The sequence below is a fragment of the Equus asinus genome, chromosome 1, assembly GCF_041296235.1.
Source record: "Equus asinus isolate D_3611 breed Donkey chromosome 1, EquAss-T2T_v2, whole genome shotgun sequence".
NCBI classification, from domain to species: domain Eukaryota; kingdom Metazoa; phylum Chordata; class Mammalia; order Perissodactyla; family Equidae; genus Equus; species Equus asinus.
This window is the reverse complement of record NC_091790.1, coordinates 95,565,909-95,587,004: the sequence shown is the minus strand read 5'-3', so window position 1 is coordinate 95,587,004 and position 21,096 is coordinate 95,565,909. Positions and strand designations below refer to the sequence as shown.

The following is a 21,096-nucleotide window of genomic DNA, read 5'->3' as shown; positions in this document are numbered from 1 at the left end:
CCGAATAGGGAAAGCCCTCCTATCGTCGCTTGACAACATGCCAGAAAGTTTATTTTTACTGTTAACATAATAGCTTCTTCCCATAACAGATTCTGCCTTGGCAAAGTGTCCAACTGATACGTCTGTCCCTTGTCCTACAGAGGAAGAGAGAAGGAGATGCAGCCATATCCACTTTCAGTATTTTCCGGCCCACGACCTCTAACCAGTGACCAACCCCAAGAACGAGAGTTTTATTTTGTTTTGACTTAGAGTACAAGCTGCTGATGGTCTGGCATTCCAGTTGTTGACAAAAGCGTCTCTCTTTAGTAGGTTGTTTTGAACATTTTTAAAAGTCCTGTGTTTTTTAGGGCAGTGAAAATGCTCTGTATGATGTTATAATGACGGATTTGTGTCATTATAGATTTGTCCAAACCCACAGAACATACAACATCAAGAGTGAAGCGTAATGGAAACCATGGACTGTGGGTGATTAGGACGTGTTCATGTAGGTTCATCAGTTGTAACAAATGTGCCTCCTTGGTGGGGGAGGCTGACAGTGGGGGAGGCTATGCATGTGTTGGAAGGGCAGGGGATATGGGAAATCTCTGTGTCTTCCTCTTAATTTTGCTATGAACCTAAAACTGCTCTTAAAAACAAAATCTCTGATAAAAAAAAGTTATGCTAAGTGAAAGAGGCCAGACACGTAAGGCCACATAACGTACGATTTCATTTATATGAAACGTCCAGAATAGGTAAATTCACAGCTCCATGATGCAGATTGGTGGCCGCCTGGAGCTGTGTGGGGATGGGGGTGGGGAGACACTGCTTCATGGGTAGGGAGTCTCCTTTGGAGCGATGCTCTGAAACTAGAAAGAGGTAGGGCTGCAGAACACTGGGAGTGCACAAAATGCCCCTGAATGTTGACTTTAAAGTGGTTAATTTTATGTCATAAGAGTTTCATTTCAATAAATTATTTTTAAAAATTAAGAAAAAAGAGTCCTATGTTGACGTTATGAGTGTTCATAAATTTTACCTAAAGTAAAACTAAGTGACATTACACAAAGCTGAAAAAAACCCCCTTTCAAGAGGCTGACAGCCAAAAGATACATCCCACTGACGTGGAGAGGGGAGCTAAGATGGAGGGATGTTTGAGTCAGAGATGGGGACAAGATGGGCAGGGCCATGCTCCTCCGTCTATCCAGGTCAGAACAAGCCTGCTGCCCTTCTGCTTTACCACAGTCCGCTCCTCCTTCAAGATCTGACAGCTCAACTGTGGCCTTGTCCGAGAAGTTTCTCTACCTTCTCCTCCTCTGCTCTGCACCTGCCTCCATCTGACACTCTCTGGGGAGCCTGCCACGGTGCAGACCCTGACCCGTGGGCCTCATACCCAGCACAGTGCTCACTGCATTTGGAGCCCCTCAGGGCCCCTCAGCCTGGGCTTGCATCCGGGCATCCCATTCGCCAGGTGTAGGCCAAGTCACTTCCTCTGGTGCCTCACTTTCCTCACCTGGGCACTGAGAGTCACCACACCACCCGCCTCGTGGGGATGTAATGACCACTAAACCAGCTAATAAATGAATATTCAACAGAGCCTTACACACAGGAAGTACTCAGCAGTTGGCTTCACTTACATAATAAACCTTTGGCATCCCACATTGGTTGCCCATTTTTTTCTAAATGCATCTGAAGGTAAGAAACGATACTACTTATGTGAGAGAACATCAGTGAGAAGAGGCTGGGCCTGAGAAACAGTGTCTTCTCTCTGGCAGGGACAGTGCCTGCTGCCCTAGGGAGCAGGCCTGCTCCATCTATTCCCCGGGACTCAGTACAGGCAGCTTTCAGAGCACAGGACCAAGTTCATCCAGAACTCTATGATCAAGGGTCCTGGGCAACTAATTGGCAAGGAGCCATGCCTTCTGCAACATCATTCTCCATCTGGGCCCAGCTTTGGGTACTGTCCCTGTGTGGGCTGCAACCCTGTCTTCCCAGGCCCCTCCCCAAGGCCACCACGGATGGGTGACTGACAGACACTGGACCCAAGGAAGCTCACAGGGGAGATGAGTCTCTCCCTCCAGACCAAAGTCATGAGGACCTAAGAATATGGAGCTGACGCTCCAGAGAGCAGAGGGAGACAAACGCTGGGAGGATGGATGTGACCAAAGGCAGGAAGCCAGAGAGGCAGCCGACTATATGGCACCCAAGCCTCTGCACTCCACCTGCAGACAGCTCTGCGTTTACTCTCAAAGAGTCAGAGGGTCAGAGCCAGAAGTCATCTGCAGAAGAGCCAGCACATCAGACCAGAAAGAGCCTCACAGAAGTTTCCAGAAGAAGAAATGAACCCCACACCCCCACCTCCCCACCCCATGAAAGGAAACGAGATCCCTGGAAGATGCAGTGCTGAGGAAGGAGAAGCCACCAGAACCCTCAGTCTGACCAAGGCCCAAAACACAGTGCAGCACACACCCTCCTACCAGGAAGCCCCAGGAGGCCGGCAGATCTCAATCCCTTACCCATCCTCATCCCTCCATGCTCACCTGAAAACTCGCCAGAGGCAACACTGACCCGGGAGGGGGCCACCCAGTTTCTCAGCAGCTGCCCTGTTTCTCACCTGGATTTCATGAGCTACACTCAGAAGGTCCACAATGCCCTTAACACCCCACGCCCCTTCACAACAGCCGTTCTGCTAACTTCTCTGGCCACCCACCTCCCAGGCACTCAAGACAGAGTTGAGGCTCCCTAACACTGTGTCCCCTTACTTCCCTCCATAATTCAGTGCTGATAAACCCAGTCCCTCCCTCCTTTATCCCGGGTGAGGACACCACCATCTCCAGGCAGTACCTGAAACAGCTTCCAAGTCAGCTGTGCTCCATCCTACTGCCCTCTGACCCTAGGCTGCCAGAATTATGTGCCAAAACCCAAATCCAATCTCCTCACTGCTCCTGTTCAAATCCCCTTCCTGTCTCTCCCCTTGGAACAGCTCACAAAGACCCTCTGGATGTGGCCCCCACCTGTTGGGATTATCTCTTTCTTTAAACCGCTCTGTGGAGGTATGACTGACACATAAAAATCTGTGCATATTTAATCTCTCCAACTGGATGAGTTTAGAGATAAGTATACACGAGACCCATCACCACAGTCTGGCCATAACATATCCACCACCCGCAAACTGAACTCCTACCTTCTTTATTTATTAACATTGTGATGATAGTGATCAGAACACAACATGAGCTCTACCCTCTTAGCAAACGTTTCAGTGTATAATACAGTATTGTCAAGTGAGGGCTCGAGCTGCACAGCAGATCCCCAGGACTCACTCATCTCGTGTAAGTGAAACTTCGTACGCTTTGGCTAGTATCTGCCCATCTCCCTCTCCCAGGCCCCCGCAACTACCATTCTACTCTCTACTGTTATGAGTTTGACTGTGACTCCTCAGAGAAGCAGAATCATGTAGTATTTGTCCTCCTGTGACAGGCTTATTTCTTTAGCATACTATCCATGTTGTCCATCAGCAACGAATGGAGAAAGAAAATGTGGTATATACATAGAATGGAATTTTATTCAGCCGTAAAAAGGAAGGAAATCCTGCCACTTGGGACAACAGGGATCGTCTCTGCTGCTCATGAAATCCCTTCCCCCATCCCTCAGCTCCTACTCACCCCACAACACCCAATTCAGAGATCTGCCACTTGCAAGGAACATTCTCTCCTCCCCGGAAGTCCCTTCCTCCAGCCCCAGTATTTCCACAGAGGTTGTGCCTTGTCTGCTTAATCCCCTGGGGAATGTGATCAAGTGTCTGATGTTGCACATTTCTGACAGGCCCTCGGGGACACCGCTGATCCTGATCCCCAGACCCCACCCTGGGCAGCGAGGCTTTGGAGCCCTCAACTGGCTGTGCAGCCATTCTTTCCAGAGGATTCTCCTCTGATGGTTTTCCTGCACATCCCTCCACCTGGCATGACATTGAGCACAGAGCGGCTGCTCAGTAAAAGTTATCTCAACTGAACCAGGTACCAAGTCCAACCCAGTGCTGCCGCGCTAGACAGAAAGGAGCGCATCGGCCGAGCAGAGAGCAGCGTCGCGTCCCCGCAACAGCAGCCGCGCACTCTCGGAGGCTCAGCCCCCGCGGCCACGGGTCCCACCTGACAGCGAGGATGTGCACAGGCTGGGAGCGCTGCACCTTCTGCCGTGGGGACACCTGTGGCTGGAGGGACCTTGTTCCTGAGGGTGTTGGCTGGCTGCGGGCGTGCTGGCCGTTCTCAAGGAGGGGTACGGTCTCCGACTGCATGCTACAGGCCGAGTACAAACTCTCCAAGGACGCGTTCATGTCGTTCACCAGGGCTTCCAGGTCCACGTCATCCTCTGGGCATTAAAAGGCAAAAGTGAAAAAGAACCTTTAGCAGCAGCAAGGGGTCACAGCCAAATGTGTATCTTAGGGGGCAGGTTCCAAAATTCACAACTTTTAAAAATATCATTTGAGGGCAGAGGAGCATAACTGAAATAAGTATAAATTTCTGTAAGGAACGAGATGTATTATATTTATTGATATTCCAGAGGTAATTCAATAACTGTAGAACAAATGCATTTCTACCTGCCTGCACAGGGGACATCTTTTGGAGCATCTGCTCAGCTCACAGACCCATCAGGATGGGTGGGCCACAAGTGGCCATGGTCGCATAGCATGACCCACTGCCTCGGCCTCAGCTGGCCGGATCACAGGTGGACATCAAGCCCTAAGTAGGCCAATCAAGACTCTCCCTTCCCTGAAAGTCTAGAAGAGACAAGAACAGAAGAGCACTCAACAAAGACACCAGCCCTGGCCCACTAAGGCCACCAAATGGGCTGGCGAGTGGCCAAAGCCACGGCAGACAGGCTCACTGTGTGGCTGCTGATGAAACATGTACCTGCGAATCTCCAGGTGCCCCTCCTCTGCCCTCCACTGGCCGGAGAGCCAGAGAAGGTCTGTCTTCACAGAAGGCCTGGGGCAGACACAGAGAGAGAAGCAAAGATGGCACTGAGAACGCCAGAGCAAATGCCAGAAAGAGATGCACATACAGAGATTCTGATGAGTAACTTTATGTGTCAAGTTGACTAGGACATTGGTACCCCAATATTTGGTCAAACATGATTCTAAAGGATGCTGTGAAGGTATTTTTCAGATGAGACTAATATTTACATCAGTAGAGTCTGTGTAAAGCCTCTATAATGTGGGTGGGCCTCATCTAATCAGTTGACGGCCTTAAGAGTAAAAGACTGATGTCCCCAAAGGAAGAGGAAATTTTGCCTTCAGACTTGAATTGCAACTCTTCCCTGCTGGCCCATCCTGCAAATTTTGGACTTGCACCTCCACAGTCATGTGGGCCAATTCCTTAAATCAATCTCCCCCATACATATGTATATATAAATGTACACCCCATCTGGAGAACCCTTGCTAACATACAACAAGGGATGTAACCCAGCACACTCAGAAATGTGGGAGGGAGCCTGGGGACACGGGCCAGGCTCTGGGCAGTGTGCACAACTCAGCTTCCATCCTTTCCTTTCCGAGGCCTGGCTGCATTCCTGCCTGGAGCTCTGTAAAGCAGTCCTATATCCCCCTAACAACTGTGCTTAAGCTCGTTGGACTTAGTTTCTCTCATTTGTAACCTAATAATTCTAATAACCCTGACTCCTTTTGTCTGCGCTTTCAGATCTGTCACTTCTTAACAACACGGCAAATACAACTGAGGTGGACTCTAATGCAGCATATTGCAAGTCACATAATCCAGTCTCATTTGTTGCCAAACAGCTCCATGTGACACCCACTGAACAAACAAGGGGCTTAGGGCCCAGAGCAGCAAGACCCTCACCCACCAAAGGTGACTAGCCCCTAACTGGCAGGAAGGGAGAGCGGAGCGGGCGGGTGCTGAGAAATGGCTGGCCTGGCCCTGCTCTGAGGGCTTGGTGCCCAGGCCAGGGGCCTGCGTCCTGTTGCTCGGTTTCTCCAACACCAGCACGGGCTTAAGAGGGGCACCCACCCCGCAGGGTGGGGGTGAGGAGTGCGCCAGTTACTATCTGCTCTGTAGCAGAGCCTTGCGCACGGTAAACACTCAGGAAATGTCATTTATTAGCTCTATTTCACTTATTCCTTACAAAACAATAGAAAGTGGTGATGATTAACCTGGCTTAACAGCTGAGGAAATAGGCTGAGAGGAATTAAGCAACTTGCCCCAAATCACACGAGCGCTAGGTAGTGAACCTTGAATTTGAAAACAAGTTTTGCGGCTACACTCTGACCTCATCAGGTGCATGATCAATAAATGAGCTCACAGATCTTTCCGGAACATTTGGCCCTCCCTGCCTCTCCTCTCCCCACAAAAGTCCCAGATGCCTCTGCTTCAGCTTCCCTGTCTCATCGGGCGAAAGGGCACAAGACAGAACAAAACAGAACGACGACAACAAAACCTGCCTGAAGAAAGCATAGAAGCTGAAGGGGCACAGGGGCTGGGGTTGCAGGGCGGCCCCGTGGTCAGAACCAGGGGAAGATTTAGGCAGAAGCTGAAGGCCACAGACCACCCCCCGCCCCCGGCTTCTGTACCCTCCAGGCAATAGTACCTGGAAGACAGGGTCTGAGGAAGGCCTGGGAGAGAGACACCACATGCGGTAGGCTTTAAACGAATCATGCGCAGAGCCCTGAGGAGGATGGACAGACAGACAGATGTGAGGAGAAAAGACATAGCGGAGATGAGACATGGAGGCCCACCCAGGGCAGTCACTGCTGGAACCCGGAACAGAGGCCACCGGCAAGAGCTGGCTGAGGTGGCGTGGACAGGGGCTGGGGAATAACCAGGCTAGAGTCAGGGCGGAGCGGGGCATAGAAATGGACCCCAAATCCGGACGGGGGAAGTCAGTGTGAGCAGGGCCCTGCATTTCTAGGACCTGTGCGGAAGGATGAAAGATGCTGCTATAACTCAGGTTATGAGGAGTCAAATATTAATCCTGTGGGCAGATATTAAAAGGACAAAAGTGCTGAATCAATAATTAATAATTACCATGTAATCAATAATTAATATATCACAAGGAAGAACACCAGAGTCAGCAGGCAAAACTCCTGCTGAGTCTGAGGGGAAGAGTGGGCTGATAGAAAGTCAAGGGCCCTGGGGGATGCAGGGTGGCAGACGCCCACGGCCCCTGTCCGACAGGGCACTGTGGTCTTAAACAGTCCTCATCTGTAAACTGAGGAACCACACTCAGCAACCATAAAAACTGGGGATGATGGCTGCCCAGAAAGAACCAGCACTAAATAAGAGACTTCAGCTGTACATTTATTGAGACCTTGGGGGTTCATCTTATGAGAAAAAGTATAAAGTTATAGAGGAGTTTACAAATCTGGGGCTTCAGGAAAGTTCTAGAATGTATCCATCCTAACTGCCACTCATTGCCTATACTCCTATTTAGCTCATACGTAATAGCGCCTTAATTTAAGCCCTGTAAAACAATTAAGTAGTATATATGCCGACCTAACTCACCCCATTAACAACTCAATATTTCCATCTTAATGGACCATTTAAGAATCAACACAGGGTGAAAACTAAAGTTCCATGGAATTATCAAATCAGCCTTCGATGATGCACATGTTGGCATGGACGTCACGGCCGGGCGGCTCAGGAGCACTCCACAGGTCCACTGGGTGTCACACAGCTGTGATTCACACTTGTTCATAACAGGAGAAAACCCAGCAGAACACGAAGACCAATGCTTTCACCACTTTCACCCTCCTTCCCAAACGGGAAGAGAGTTCTCGCTCTCTGACAGATTTCTTCCAAGAAAATAAGAAGTCTGGATTCCCTCAGGTGGATCTTCATCTGAGTTATGTTTTCCCTGAGCGTTTCTGAAAGCACTTGGCTGGGACCCCATGTAGGGCAGCCCATGGGTTCTCTGTCCTGTTCTTCTGCTCCTTCTCTCTGCCACCCTGGTCATTCCTGGGTCACCCCTCTCTGCAGCCAGGCCACTAAGCTTTGGGGAATGCAAAGTAATTGTGAAATTATTCAAAGTAAATATAAATTGGATGCCAAAATATAAACACAACACAAGCCTCAAAATGCTTTAATTCTCTTCTGAGGTGGGTTATTTACAACTACTTTCTACTTTAATACACTTTATTGTGAGTCTATTAAACAAAGCCAGGTTAATCTGATAACAGTCACTTGGTAGGTCATGATTTTCATGAACCGAGTCCAAACATTATATCAGCATGTTTCAAACTTGCATAGTTTCCATAGCCCTTAGAGCAAAAATCAAACTTTTTAAAGAATCTAAAATATGTTACTCTAGGACAAACATTAAAATTTCCTGTGGGGTCAATTAGCACTTTATCTGTTTAGATAATAGTCACTTATGATGATCACTTTCCTTAGGACTTTGTTACAGTCTAATGAGGACTAATCATTGAATCTTCCAAAAAGCGGTTTTAAGAGATTGATTCTAAAGAAGACACTTCTCCATATCTACACCAAGTTTTTTTTAATTACTACACTGAATTACTGAAGTGGCATTCCATCCTTGCAAATATCCCGTAGGGCCCACATTCCGTGAGCGAGTCCATCGTGCAGGACTCCCATTCCTGTGCGTGTGGCCGGCTGCGTGAATCCACGTCCTCAGTAACCACCCAAGTGTGAAAGCCTTTCTGAAGGGTCAGTCACATAAAGGGAAGAATCACATAAACAGGGCACTAACAAAGCAGCTCTCCTGGAAACAAACGTAGTGTCTATTCAATGCTAACTTGATGCAAAATATTTTCCATGAGACTGCACGCCCCTCTGGCAGGAATACTGGAAGGGGAAGGGAAAACGATCTTACACATACAATTTCACTTCACACAGATTTATAAGGATGTATTTACTGCACAAAAATAGATCAGACAACGTGGTTGTAAATCAAGTTATTAATAGTTATTCTCCTTCCTTAAATAACCCCAACCCAAAACGGGGCATTGACTTGTGTCCCAAGTATCAGCTCACTCATTTGATCTCCAACTCACATGAGCATCTAGCCTCACTGTCATTAGCAAACTGAGGCTCGTTTACTTCTAAAGTGGATATAAATTCAGTGAAACAAATTTGTGTTTGGATTAATAAACTATTCTGGGTGAATGTCCTCCACAAACCAAGCCAGGAGGAGGCGGGACGTGGGCCAGCAGACAGGGGTCAGCAGGAGATTTACAGGGAGGGTTTAACCTGCGGCCCGGCCTGGCCTCCCTCCCCGCACCCTGCTTAGTTTATAGCACCATCTAGTGTCTTCTTTAATTAGATATTAAAGATGACACTGGATCTGCTTTACTAAATTATTTGGCACCTTAAAGAAATGCTATTTGCACTATGTGTTAAAGACACATGGTTACCGTCCTTTCTTCACAGACCCAGGTCAGCACCCATTAACAATTCCTCCCATTTTGATATATAAGGCACACTCTTAAGTAAGGGATGGCTGTGAGACAGGGTGGGGCAGACTTGCATACAATGCTAAAACCCTACAGGGTGATAAATTAAGTATGAGCAGTATCTCGGTTCCTGAGAAGAAAAAAATAGATGGTACTGGTGAAGTCGTGATAGAATAAGTAATAGGTATTTTGGTCTTCCTCGATGGTTCCTGGCACGCAACTCCTAAGATCCTTGCAATTTCCCAAGTGATAAGAGTGATAGGAGCATCAGTGTTATAATATCTGGTCTTTTTTTGTTCCTGAGATATTGCCAGGACTATTATAAAGCTGAAGGGAGCATCTTTTTTAATTCACAACAAGCCCCTTTCAACCACTCCTGAGTTTATGTCAATGAGGTGATTTTTGGAAAGTCCCCCAGATAAGCACAAGATGGGGGCTGGCTACCAGGGGAACCAACAATGTGATTAGAGGGTTGGGACTTTCGGCTGCGCTTCTAGACCCTTGGAGATGGGAGAGGGGCTGGAGGCTGACTTAATCACCAGTAATTTGATCAATTATGTCTACATAATGCAGTGTCTATAAAAAACTCTAACCCACAGGGTTTGGAGATCTTGTGGGTTGGTGAACACAAGGTGCTGGGAGGATGGCATGCCCAGCATGAAGCCCCAAGCTCCTTCCCCACACCTTGCTCTATCATCTCTTCCATCGGGCTGCTCCTCAGTTGCATCCTTTAAAATACACTGGTAATCCAGTTAGTAAACTGTTTTCCTGAGTTCTGTGGGCTGCTCTAGCAAATAATCGAACCAAGTACTGTCAGAATTTAACTGAATTGTAGGACACCCAGCTGGTGTCAGAGAATTGCCAACTGTGGGAAAAACCCCCACACATCTGGAGTACAGAAGTATTCAGTGAGAGTAGAGAAGAAAAAAGGAGCATTCTTTACAGTGCCATATCTGAAAAGACCCGAACACACATGCAAAGGCCAAGGTTCTTGCACATTTCTATCTGGATAAGAACTAAAGATCCAACCTGCAAAATGCTTTAAACCTAAACCATGTTCACTTGACAAGCTATTTTTGTTGGCCTCTAAGCAATGAAAATCTTGTGCAGATATAACCTAACACTCTACTGAAATATATTTTTTGCACACCAATTAATCTTCTATTCTCATGGAATTAATTTTTAGTATGTAGAGTTGTTTGGACACAGAATAAAACAATGAGGTATTGTACTGCTGGAGTATCCCTTTCTATTCTTATTCATGATATTTAAAGATATTCGGCAAATATAAAATGAAATCATTGAACCACAACTCCAAATACAAATGCAACTTCAAATCATGTTATTTAAAAAAATATATAGAATCAATGCCTTATTGCAGCGGTTACTACAGGCAGGCAGGATTTGAGACAGGAAATAAAAACCCTAGAATCATCTACCCAGCATATGCATGTAAATATCCATAGCATCGGAGCCACACATTCACAACTCCTAACTTTTCAGTGTTTACAAGAGAAACTTATCTTCCCAAACTTGGTCAAAAATGGCAACTTTTCTCCTCTCCACCCAACTCCCACAGATAATGTAATTTGCCATTTTCAGTGCCTATTAATTGAGAAAATACATATCAACGAACTGGTTAATTTAACAATCCATAAGAATCTGCGGGGGGGGGGGGGGTTTATTACAACTGTAATACATTTGAAAGAGTCCTCTCTACATTTTGGGGAGGTTGCTGGGCTCCATCAGTGGTCGGTGACGAAGTGGATTCCAGAGACCCTTCCCCACCCCAGAACCCACAGGCCACGTGGATGGAATCATAATCCAAAGCATGTTCAGGGCCAGCAGGTGACATGAAACTGGAAAAAATACACACACATGCTGGGTACAATACACTTAGACAACGTTAAAACTGCAACGATCCTCTCAGGTTGCTGAGGCCAGGCCGACTGGTTCTTTGCTTTGTTTTTACAGATGATATCTTCATTATTCTTCTTGGAATGCCTGTCCGTTTCCTCATCCACATGCAGGACTGTGCACTTAGGAAGGCTGCATACATATTCAGTCATATTTCCAGATCCTTGATAGTTCTCGCATTTTCTTCTGTTGTCTTGTTACTTCATCTGGACTCCCTTCAAGAGCATCCCATAGCAAGTTATAGATCCAGGATCCTACCAGACAGCTCTGTAAATAATAGGAAATATGTAGACCACTGATTCTCTGCTTTGATGAAATCTGTCACCTGCTCTCCTTAAAGCTATACTTAAATATTCACATTCTGTCTAAATAAAGCGCTACCCTTATGATTAAGTATCTACAGCAACTACTTAGATTAAGAACAATCAAGAAGCAACTTAGAATCAAATCCTTATCTACGGCCACACAGATGAGAAGCAGGCAGGCACTGTTTATGAGTCAGTGACCGTGCAGGGGGCTGGGGAGAGAACGACGAAGAGATGCAGCCCCTCCTTGAGAAGCCTCAGGCTCCTCTACCCCAGTGACTGCGGGACTTGCAGAGGTCCCTAGGCTCCACCCCTGCCCTGGTCTGACTTTGGACATGTTGCTCCACATATTCAGGCCTCCTTTTGGTCCGATTTGAGAGGAGAAGCTGTCCGAGGATCCCTGGATGCTGACCGACCTGGGGCTGCCCAGATCCCTTCTCTGTTAACAACGGATGGAGAAAATCAATTCTTTCAGGAAAAAAATGCTAATATCATATCTCCCTTGTGGAAGGAGAGAGGATTTTTACAATTCCAAAACCCTGAAACCAGAAACTACTCAGTTCCTGAATGAACCCCAGGCTTACTAGCCCCTCTCGTCCGTTTGCCCACAGAGCCTGCCACAAAGTATTAAAAAGACGGTCTGGGCAGCAGAAACTATCCAAGTTCACAGGGCTCTTTCAAAACTTGAAAGCAAACATTGGGCATACATTATGCAGGTTCCCAGTTGCATTTTTAATGTTCCACAGCACACTGCACCCTTTCCTCCCAAGTACACAAGGGAACTTCCCCACGAAATCATTCTGCACTGGCCCTCCTGCTTTTGTGCTTGGCAGATGGGAGCACAACCCTGAGGTGAGGGGAGCAAAGGAGTGTCAGCAAAGATGCTCAATGATCTGCAAAACCTCCCAGCAGCCTGGGTCACCCAGCAAGAGGGCCATGTAGAAACAACTTCTTCTTCTATACCATAAAAAGATTAAGAACTCAAAGGAGGCTTAGAAATTAAGAGGCGTAAATTTTGCATTTCACAGTTAGGCAAAGCGAGGCCCAAAGAAGTAGTCATTCAACATGCCACAGTGACACGGTGGCCTCACCAAGGGCTTGACATTCAAGGTGTGTGTCCAAATGCAACGTGATCACCACTAATAGCTACAATTACCACATGCTTATACGTGCCCCTATATTTTACATCATTGATTTAATCCTCAAAATAATGATAGGTATTATTATACCTATTTAGCAGTGAGACAAATAATCTGATGTTCACTGGGGTCAAGGTCCCAAAGCCAAAGACAACAAAGCTCGGATTAGAACTCTGATCTCTTTTCTTTCAAAGAGGTCAAGATGCTTATTGCAACGATGGTGTACTCAGCCACGCCTCCTGCGACAGCAGAGTCATGCTCCTGGAATTCAAATCCATGAAAAGCCACACTGGGATGATGTGAAAGCAGGACTCCAAGCTGAGGGCCTGGAACCTGAGCACAGCTCCTCAGGCCTCCTGGGCCACCCAGCTCTGTACCCTCTGCCCACCCTGCAGGTCTTACCGGAATATCACTTATTCTTAAAATTCAGGACTTTCAGAACATCCTATAAACGTGGACTGATATCCTGACAGTGTACTTTATTTGGTATTAATGTGAACAATGGAAACCCAGTGAGAACAATAGCAAATCAAATTAACCCAGGGGCCTGTAAATTTTATCAGACCAACACAGTTCATGACAGAAGAAGTTCTTCCAGCCCAAAGGCTCACTACCTAAGTGGTGGTTCCCTTTGAAGCCACTGCTATGAAATGACATGTCCAAAAAGGTAGAAACAAAGAATACAGCTTGATTTTTAATCATGTAAAAAACTTCACTGGAAACAGAAACAGCATGAAAGAAAAAGCAAAAGTGGGAACTGTCCCTTTGTTAGAGTGATCCTGAGCCTATGCATGGTCATCGTCTTTTAAATAGTGTTACAAATCCTTTTTACACACTTAACCAAGAACACCAAATATGATACAGTTGTGCATTACTTAACGATGGGTATATGTTCTGAGAAGTGCATCATTAGGTGACTTTGTTATTGTGAAAACATCAGAGAGTGTACTTACACACACCCAGACGGTATAGCCTATACGTACCCAGGCTATGTGGTACTGATCTTACGGGAGCACTGTGGTATATGCACTCCGTCACTGACCGAAACATCATTACGGGGCATGTGGCTGTGTTTTGTCTCCGACCCCAGCTGAGGGGACATAAATGACTTAAGTCTCACCTAGATTCCAGAGCCTGAGGGAAATGTTAGCAAAGACTTCAGATCTAGCGATCTACCCAAAGAGATACGACATGCACCTAACACATACTGGACACCATGCATAACCAGTATGATTCTCACTAGACACTGGGCAGAGTGGCCAATGGTTCCTGCAAACATCATTCTAAATAGCCAATCAGTTGAGGCATTTCTGGGGTGAGCTGCCACCCTTTCTCAAGAGCCCTTGCATTCCCTGATGCCTTTTAGGCCCCTTCTCCATACTTCAGCCCCAAGTGCAGCCAGTGCTGGAGTTGGGAGGGGCAGGAAGCTCCAGGCTGGGCGGGGGCGGGGTGACTCCAGCTGAAGAAAAGCAGAGCCCCCTTCCCGAGAGTGGCCAAGAGGCTGTTCTGGGGCCATCTGGCACATTCTGGACCCACCAACCAGGGAGCTAGGAGACCCCTCAGCCCAAGACCGACACGCCCAGTGTCTGAAATTTTACCAGCCTGGCATTTCCAAACTTGTAAAATTAAACAAACTCAATGGCATCATTTAAGGCAGCGGATTTTAAACATTTTGGTGTCATGGTCCTCTTTTATAATCTGGTTTTCTCCTTTATCCTAGTTCAAATGCTGCAAATTTTCTACAGTGAATATGCATCACTTTAAATCAGAAAAGGATGTTTACACTTGAAAATATATCTGAATCTGAGGAAGAGTGGCCAAAGGAACCGGACTTCAGGATAGAAAATGGTTTTTGTTCGTTAGCAGCTGTCATTCAGTTCTGGCCCCATCATAAATCAGCTACACTTCAGTGCTCAACTTAAAGCACTGCAACAGAAACCTTTGGTTTATTATATTCAACTATTAAATCTCTTCAATAATTAGACCAAAGAATTTAAGACTCAATCTGTTTTTTTCTTTCTTTCATCCATTTTTAAAATGTAAAATTAGGTATATACCTCCTCAAAAATTGAAAGCCAGGACTCAGCAAGATATCTGTACACCATGTTTAAAGCAGCATTATTCACAATAGCCAAGGAGTGAAAGCAACTCAAGGGTCTCTCGATGGAGGAAGGGATGAGCAAAATGTGGTGCAGCCATACAATGGAGTATTATTCATTTTGTAAAAAGGAAGGAAATTCTGACACTTGCTACAGCGTGCATGAATTTTGAAGACATTATGCTAAGTGAAATAAGCCAGACACAAAAAGACAAATACTATATCAGTCCACTTACATGAGGTATCTAGAGCAGTCAAATTCATAGAGACAGAAGGTCAAATGGTGGTTGCCAGGGACTAGGGAGACACAGAATGGGAATAATTGTTTAATGGGTTCAGAGTTTCAGTTTTGAAAGTGACAAGAGTTCTGTATACGGATAGTGGTGATGATTGCACAACAATGTGAATGTATTTAATATCACAGAACCGTATACTTAAAAATGGTTAAGATGATAAATTTTGTTAGGTGTCTTTTACCACAATTGAAAATGATAATAATAGTAAAAGTGGTTAAAAGTTAGAATGTTTAATAATCTCAAATATGGTCAATTAAGATCTTTGTCTGGCTACTCTACTTGGGCACTTTTCAGGGACCCTCTACCCTAAACCCACCTGAACAGAACCCATGCCACACGCTTGGACTTCACAGATGAGGCTTCCTGGGCTGCCCTGCTTAACCACTCCCGCCCTACTTGCTCACTGGCCTCAAGCATCGCCCCGCTGGTGGACAGATGCTCACCCCCTCCCTCCCTGATTCTGCATGCCCTCAGTCCTCACCCCCCCCGGCTCCTCCTCTTCCACTAGGCCAGCACGCCTGCTCAGATGTGGCTTCCTCCACTACCAGAGCTGAAGAAATGGTGTGGACATCGCTCGTGTTGGCCAGCACAGGGGTGGGCTCCTGGGGGCCAGTGCAGGTATGACCAGAACGTGGCCCAGGGTGACCAGTGGGGACAAAGGTTCAGTTGTGGTGAAGAGTCAAGGGTCACATCGAGAAGAAAAATATTAATCTGAGTGAGTGTAAGGACCCAGTGAGGAGGCAAAACAAGATGTGGGAAGACCCCAGGCCGTGGAAGCTGAGGGTGATGCGGGGCCTCTGGGGCTGGCTTCTCAGGTGACTTACCAGGTAACACAAGACGGACTGGCTTGTGAAGCTCCAAGACCAGGCTGCTCATGTCCTAAGTTGCACTAAACATGGATTCCTCTTCCTAAAAACATTAGTTTTCAATACAAATGTGCACGCTTCACCACCAATCCTCTGAACCATGGCAGGTAGGTGTTCAAACCTACCAGTTTTCATCTTATGAACTTCATCTTATGATAAAGTATTCATTTTATGATGGCTCTTGCAAAGCTCAACCACCAGTGGAGGCTCTATGAACAGAACCTATAGAAAAACAGTAAGTCTGTGTCCTCGCACACTCAGTGGTGCCAATGGTGCTTCACCCACTGCCCCAGAGCAGCTAGTGCCCAAGGCCAGAAGTGGTCCAGAACGCTGGCTGTAGCTACCTTTAGGGCAGGAGGCTTGGCATGTCTCCTCGTCCTGCCAAGTCCCTCTTTACTGCCGGGGCTGTGTGACAGCCCAGGAAACTGCAACACTCAGAGGGAAGGAGATGTCACAAAGTCCAGGGCAGATCTCAGATCTCCAGGGCAGATGCAAATAATCTAGTGGCAAGACAACTTTACCTATACCACCAAAACAAACAAGCAAAAAAAAAAGTAAAATAATGATTAATCACTCTGGACTTTGATTCCAGCGAGATTTACTTTTTTAATTTACATTTTGAAGAACTGTAGAATAATTCTACTCAAACAAAAAAAAAAAAAAGAAAGCTTTCACTCGTTTCACTCAGTGATTTCATTCACTGAAATTCAATAACTGGCATCTGAAGTTCAGTGAAGATCACCTAGAAAAGAGTGAAATTGTCCTTCTTAGATTTCATCCTGCCACATTGTTGCAAGGAAGCACCTGGACATGACATAAGTCTCTTTCGTGTCTTTAAGACAGTTGTATTCTGCACTGTGGAGCATACACAACATAGGAAAGGAATTTTCCATTACCAAAAAGTTACAGCCTGTCGAGCAAGGACCAAGGACCCAAGCCACAAACTATATTAAAAAGTACAAATTCAGCTGTGCAGTCTCTATTTGTACTATCAGAAGACAATTCGAGGGGAAAAAAGAACAGAAACAGACTCACAAAATATCACTGAAAAGGGGCAAAAGATGAACTGAATCCTTCTCAAGTCTTCCTTAGCAATTTAGTGTTTCTTCTTAACCTTCTGATTTTGATTCCTAATTCTTCTATTACATCATAAATCAGGCAGAAGTCTGGGTGCAAGAAACTATGTAAATAACTTGTCATTCTGGAAGGTTCTCATTTTCTATCAACTCTAAAAATATGAGTCCAAGAACGCTGGAATTGAAGAGGGAAAATTCAGGCCACAGTCCAAAAGTCTGTCACTCACTAGCACTGTGCTCTCAAAAGGACAATTTTTTAAAGGTAAATTAGACACCGGGGAGTCTTTATTATCCCATTCAATATTAAGACTCTATGATTCCATGAATTTAACTCCATAAATTTAAAATACATTCATGTGGCCAATATTTTTCGTCATTCAACAAATATTTACTGATCACCAATGTATCTGACAGTGTTCCAGGTTCTGGAAATACAGATGTTAACAAAACAGACAAGAATCTCACCACCTAAATGTAATGAAGGGCTAGGCAACAGCTCTGGAAAAGGATGACCGTGCTAGACACAAAGTAGCAAGGAGGGATATGAAACTTCTTATACTAACCTCTGGAAAAGCAACTCCCTCTAGGAAGAAGCTAAAACCTGCTCCAGTTTAGTGGCAACTCCTGGAGGTCAGTGGGTAGAGACAACCTAAAGAAAGAGCGGGCTCCTCAGGAAAGGGGCCACCTCAAGCCATCAGGAGGGACCCCCACACTGGCACCTGGTGAGAGAGGTTAGGGAGAAGCAGGGAGTAAAAAGGCAGCACAGAGTCCAGTTTGTGTCCTCAGATGAAAAGGACCTGGGCAGAGTTAATGAAGTACCCAAACCAGCAAGTACGTAGGGGCCAGAAACTCTCTGAGGATAGTTATGCTCATTACTTGGCAGAAGAGAAGAATTTTAAAACGAGGTCTCTGTTTACAGGCAAGACAGTCAAGCAGAGGGCACGCAGCTCTAAGAAGAGCCCAAGTTCCGAGGCATCAGGATGGGAAAGTCATTCCAGGAGAAGGACCAGGCCATTCCAAGAAATGGCACATCTCCCAGAACTGAAATGCCCAGGAGAGAGGAGCTGGCTTTCCAGGACGTGGATGGGGCAGGCGGGGCAGCGTTATCTAGATCTGTCCCCCTCGAACCTGTCTGACGGGCAGGTCACCTGGGAGCCTCTGTTTGTGAAAACAGGTTCCTGGGACTCATTTGGATTCATTCTGAATCCAAATCTTTGGAGTTGGGTCAGGGAACGAGCAGAATTCCTAACTGAGATTATTCTTCTTATGATCATTACTTTTCAGTTCAGAGAAATAACAGCACACGTATACACGGCACCTCCTGAATACTACCCCAGAAAAAGGGATGCTCACAGAACAGTGTCTCTCAGAATCCAGGTCTGGATGGACACAAATTCTGGGGGAGCACACATCCACAGGCTGGACTCACAAGACGGGGAGGAGGCACATTTTGGTTTTTATTCTCTTTCTATATATAACATCATATTTATTAATGATGATGATAAACAATAACTACCATTTCTTGAGCACCTACTAAGTGCCAGGTCAGGCACATCTCATAGCTCAAGCGGTTTCTAATATTCCTACCAAACCAGCCAACTAGGCATACTGTTACAGATTTCAGATGAAGAAACTGAGGCACCAAGCCACTCAGCTACCAAGATATAGAGTAGGGAGTAAAATCCAGGTCTGTCCACCCCCACGCCTGACAGGTTGCTTCCTTCTTACATTGTAATTTTAACTTTCTCTAGTTTTCTTCTCACTAAACTTGAGTTTCTAGAACTGCATGTTCTTTCACCTTTGCCTCATCACCTAATTTCACGCCTGGCACTCAGGAGATGCTCAGCAAATGTTAGCTGAATATGTGGAAAATGGAGTCACCAGCTACCATCAATCAAGCTGTAGAATTTTCCAGAAAGTCAGACAGCCAGGCAGAGTTCCCAAACTCTCTGGAGGCTGCTGAGTATCCTATCCTTTAGTTCCCTGGAAAAAGGCCCACCAGGCAGTTTACACACAGGTCACCAGGTGAATAAATGCCAGACTGTCTAATTCCAACAAGGGATGGCACATGTCCAGGAAGGAGGACAGTTCTAGGCACAGGGATCTCTCTCCATGAAGCAGTAACTAGCAGGCTAGACCTCTGCCTGTGTGAGCCCACCTGACCACGTCAGGCCTATCTGGTTGTCCCTGAGGTTGCAGGAACGATAGAACAATCCAACTCAGTCTCTACCCAAGGAGTGCAGCCGATGCCGTGCTCCCCTTGGGCTCTCCCTGCCGTGGCAGTCTCTCTCCCTTTGCATGCACTGTCTTCCCTGGCACGGCACAGCCTTGCACTTCTCCACTCAACTACGGATGCAGCTAAATCTCCTGAGAAAAGACAGTGCTTCAGACATCACTACCTTCTCCCTCACTCCTTCTTCATCGTGACCATGAAATGAAAAATCTGTCCTTCTAGGCAACAGCAGCTTCGCTCGATGTAAGATCAATGCCCCTTTAAACCGGTGCCTTTACCACTGAGTTCCGCCAGTGGAGACCATATTAGAACAGGAGGAGCTGGCACTTGGTGGGATGCTGGGCACTGCAGTGGGAAGGATTCCATTTCCATCGGAAGGAGAGAAGAAGGGTATGTTTCACAAGTCCTGTACTCACTGCTTCTGTCTCCAAGGAGCACAGACACTTAGCACTCGACAAAACCTAATTCAGGACTTCGTTTAACAAGCGCTCCTTGTCTACTATGTCCAATGCACTGCATGCCTGTCAGGAGTAATTCAGAGAGTGGAGGGGAGAGGGCAACAGCGCAAGAACATTTACTTTGGCATCTCACAGAATCCTGCACCACACCCAGGAGCTAAATCCTATCACGCCCATTTCACAGACTGGAAAACCAAGGTCAGAGAGCTTAAAATACATACCCAATGTCACACAGCTATTAGTGGAGCTTTGATTCCTGCCCTGGTGTGGCTAAAACTCCAACATTCTTTTAGTTTTCCCCAAGTATTAAAAAGAAAAACATGATCCCTGGTTTCAAGAAACCTATAAATAAATTGGAAAGAGAAACACACACCTGGCATACTATGAAACAAAGCAAAGCGTGCTATGTTTGGGGGAGAAGGAAAAAGCCACAGGAGAAGACCCAAGAGGAAGCACCTTATTTAATGGGCAGGGGGCAAGAGAGAGGAGCTTCCAGGAAGCTGGCCGTGGCATCTGAGTCAGGACTGAGAGGAGGAAGAGAATGTAAACACACAGAAGCAGTTAAAGTACCACTGTGGGGGTACCCAGAGACAAAGGTAGGGAAGGACAAAATTAAATAGCAGTTTCCATAAAAACAAGTAGATTCTGCAGCTGGTGCCCAGGTGACACGTATGTAGGCGTAATGGGAGAAGACGCTGGAAGGCAGAGTGAGGCCTCACCATGTGGGCCTGGAAGCATACCATGCACTTTATCCTGTACCAACAGAAGGACTCAGAAGTGTCTGAGAAGGAAAGTGGTGTGTCCAGAACTGTGTTTTAAGAAAAAACACTCTGCGACCACAAAGCATGGCGAGAAGGGGCAATTGGTGGGAAAATATAAGGGAACAGATGTCACTGAGAGTTACCCCATTTGCTCCAAGGTAGGTAGAAACCATCCCGTATGATGCAGAATTCCAGGGTCTTTGCGTCAGTAGCTGGGGCTTACTACGCCAAACCTCCCCAAACGAAAGCATTTGCCACGCAAAGGTGTTCACAGCTGTTTGACGCACAAGTAGACTAATGGCCCACTGGGATTATTTTTCAATACATCTGAAACATACTCACAGAGATGGAAAGGTCAACAATCTGTGCCACCATCTCCTCTAGAACCTGCCCGCCCCCCGACCCCCAAAATAGTCAGGACTATTATAAAGTCTTTCCTGGTCAGAACTAAATTCAGAGTTGAGCAGGTGTCGGTTACCAGCCCTGGTATGTCCTGAGGGAAAGAGCAGAGGGCGGTGGAAGGACCAGGCGGGCCCCTGGCTCCAATGCTGGG

General features: G+C 46.4%; 1 protein-coding gene across 4 annotated transcripts in view; it reads right to left on the bottom strand.

Moving 5' to 3' along the window:
• GRB10 (growth factor receptor bound protein 10) overlaps positions 1 to 21,096 on the bottom strand; it is a 203,865-nt gene that overhangs the window by 81,299 nt on the left and 101,470 nt on the right. For 3 of the 4 annotated variants that reach the window (XM_070497694.1, XM_070497794.1, XM_014828260.3), the window contains exon 5: positions 4,119 to 4,338. In XM_070497694.1, coding sequence (XP_070353795.1) covers positions 4,119 to 4,338 — 220 coding nt within the window. Of the gene's footprint in view, positions 1 to 4,118; positions 4,339 to 4,880; positions 4,956 to 21,096 lie in introns of all 4 variants that reach the window. The other variant, XM_070497829.1, reaches the window with a different exon arrangement.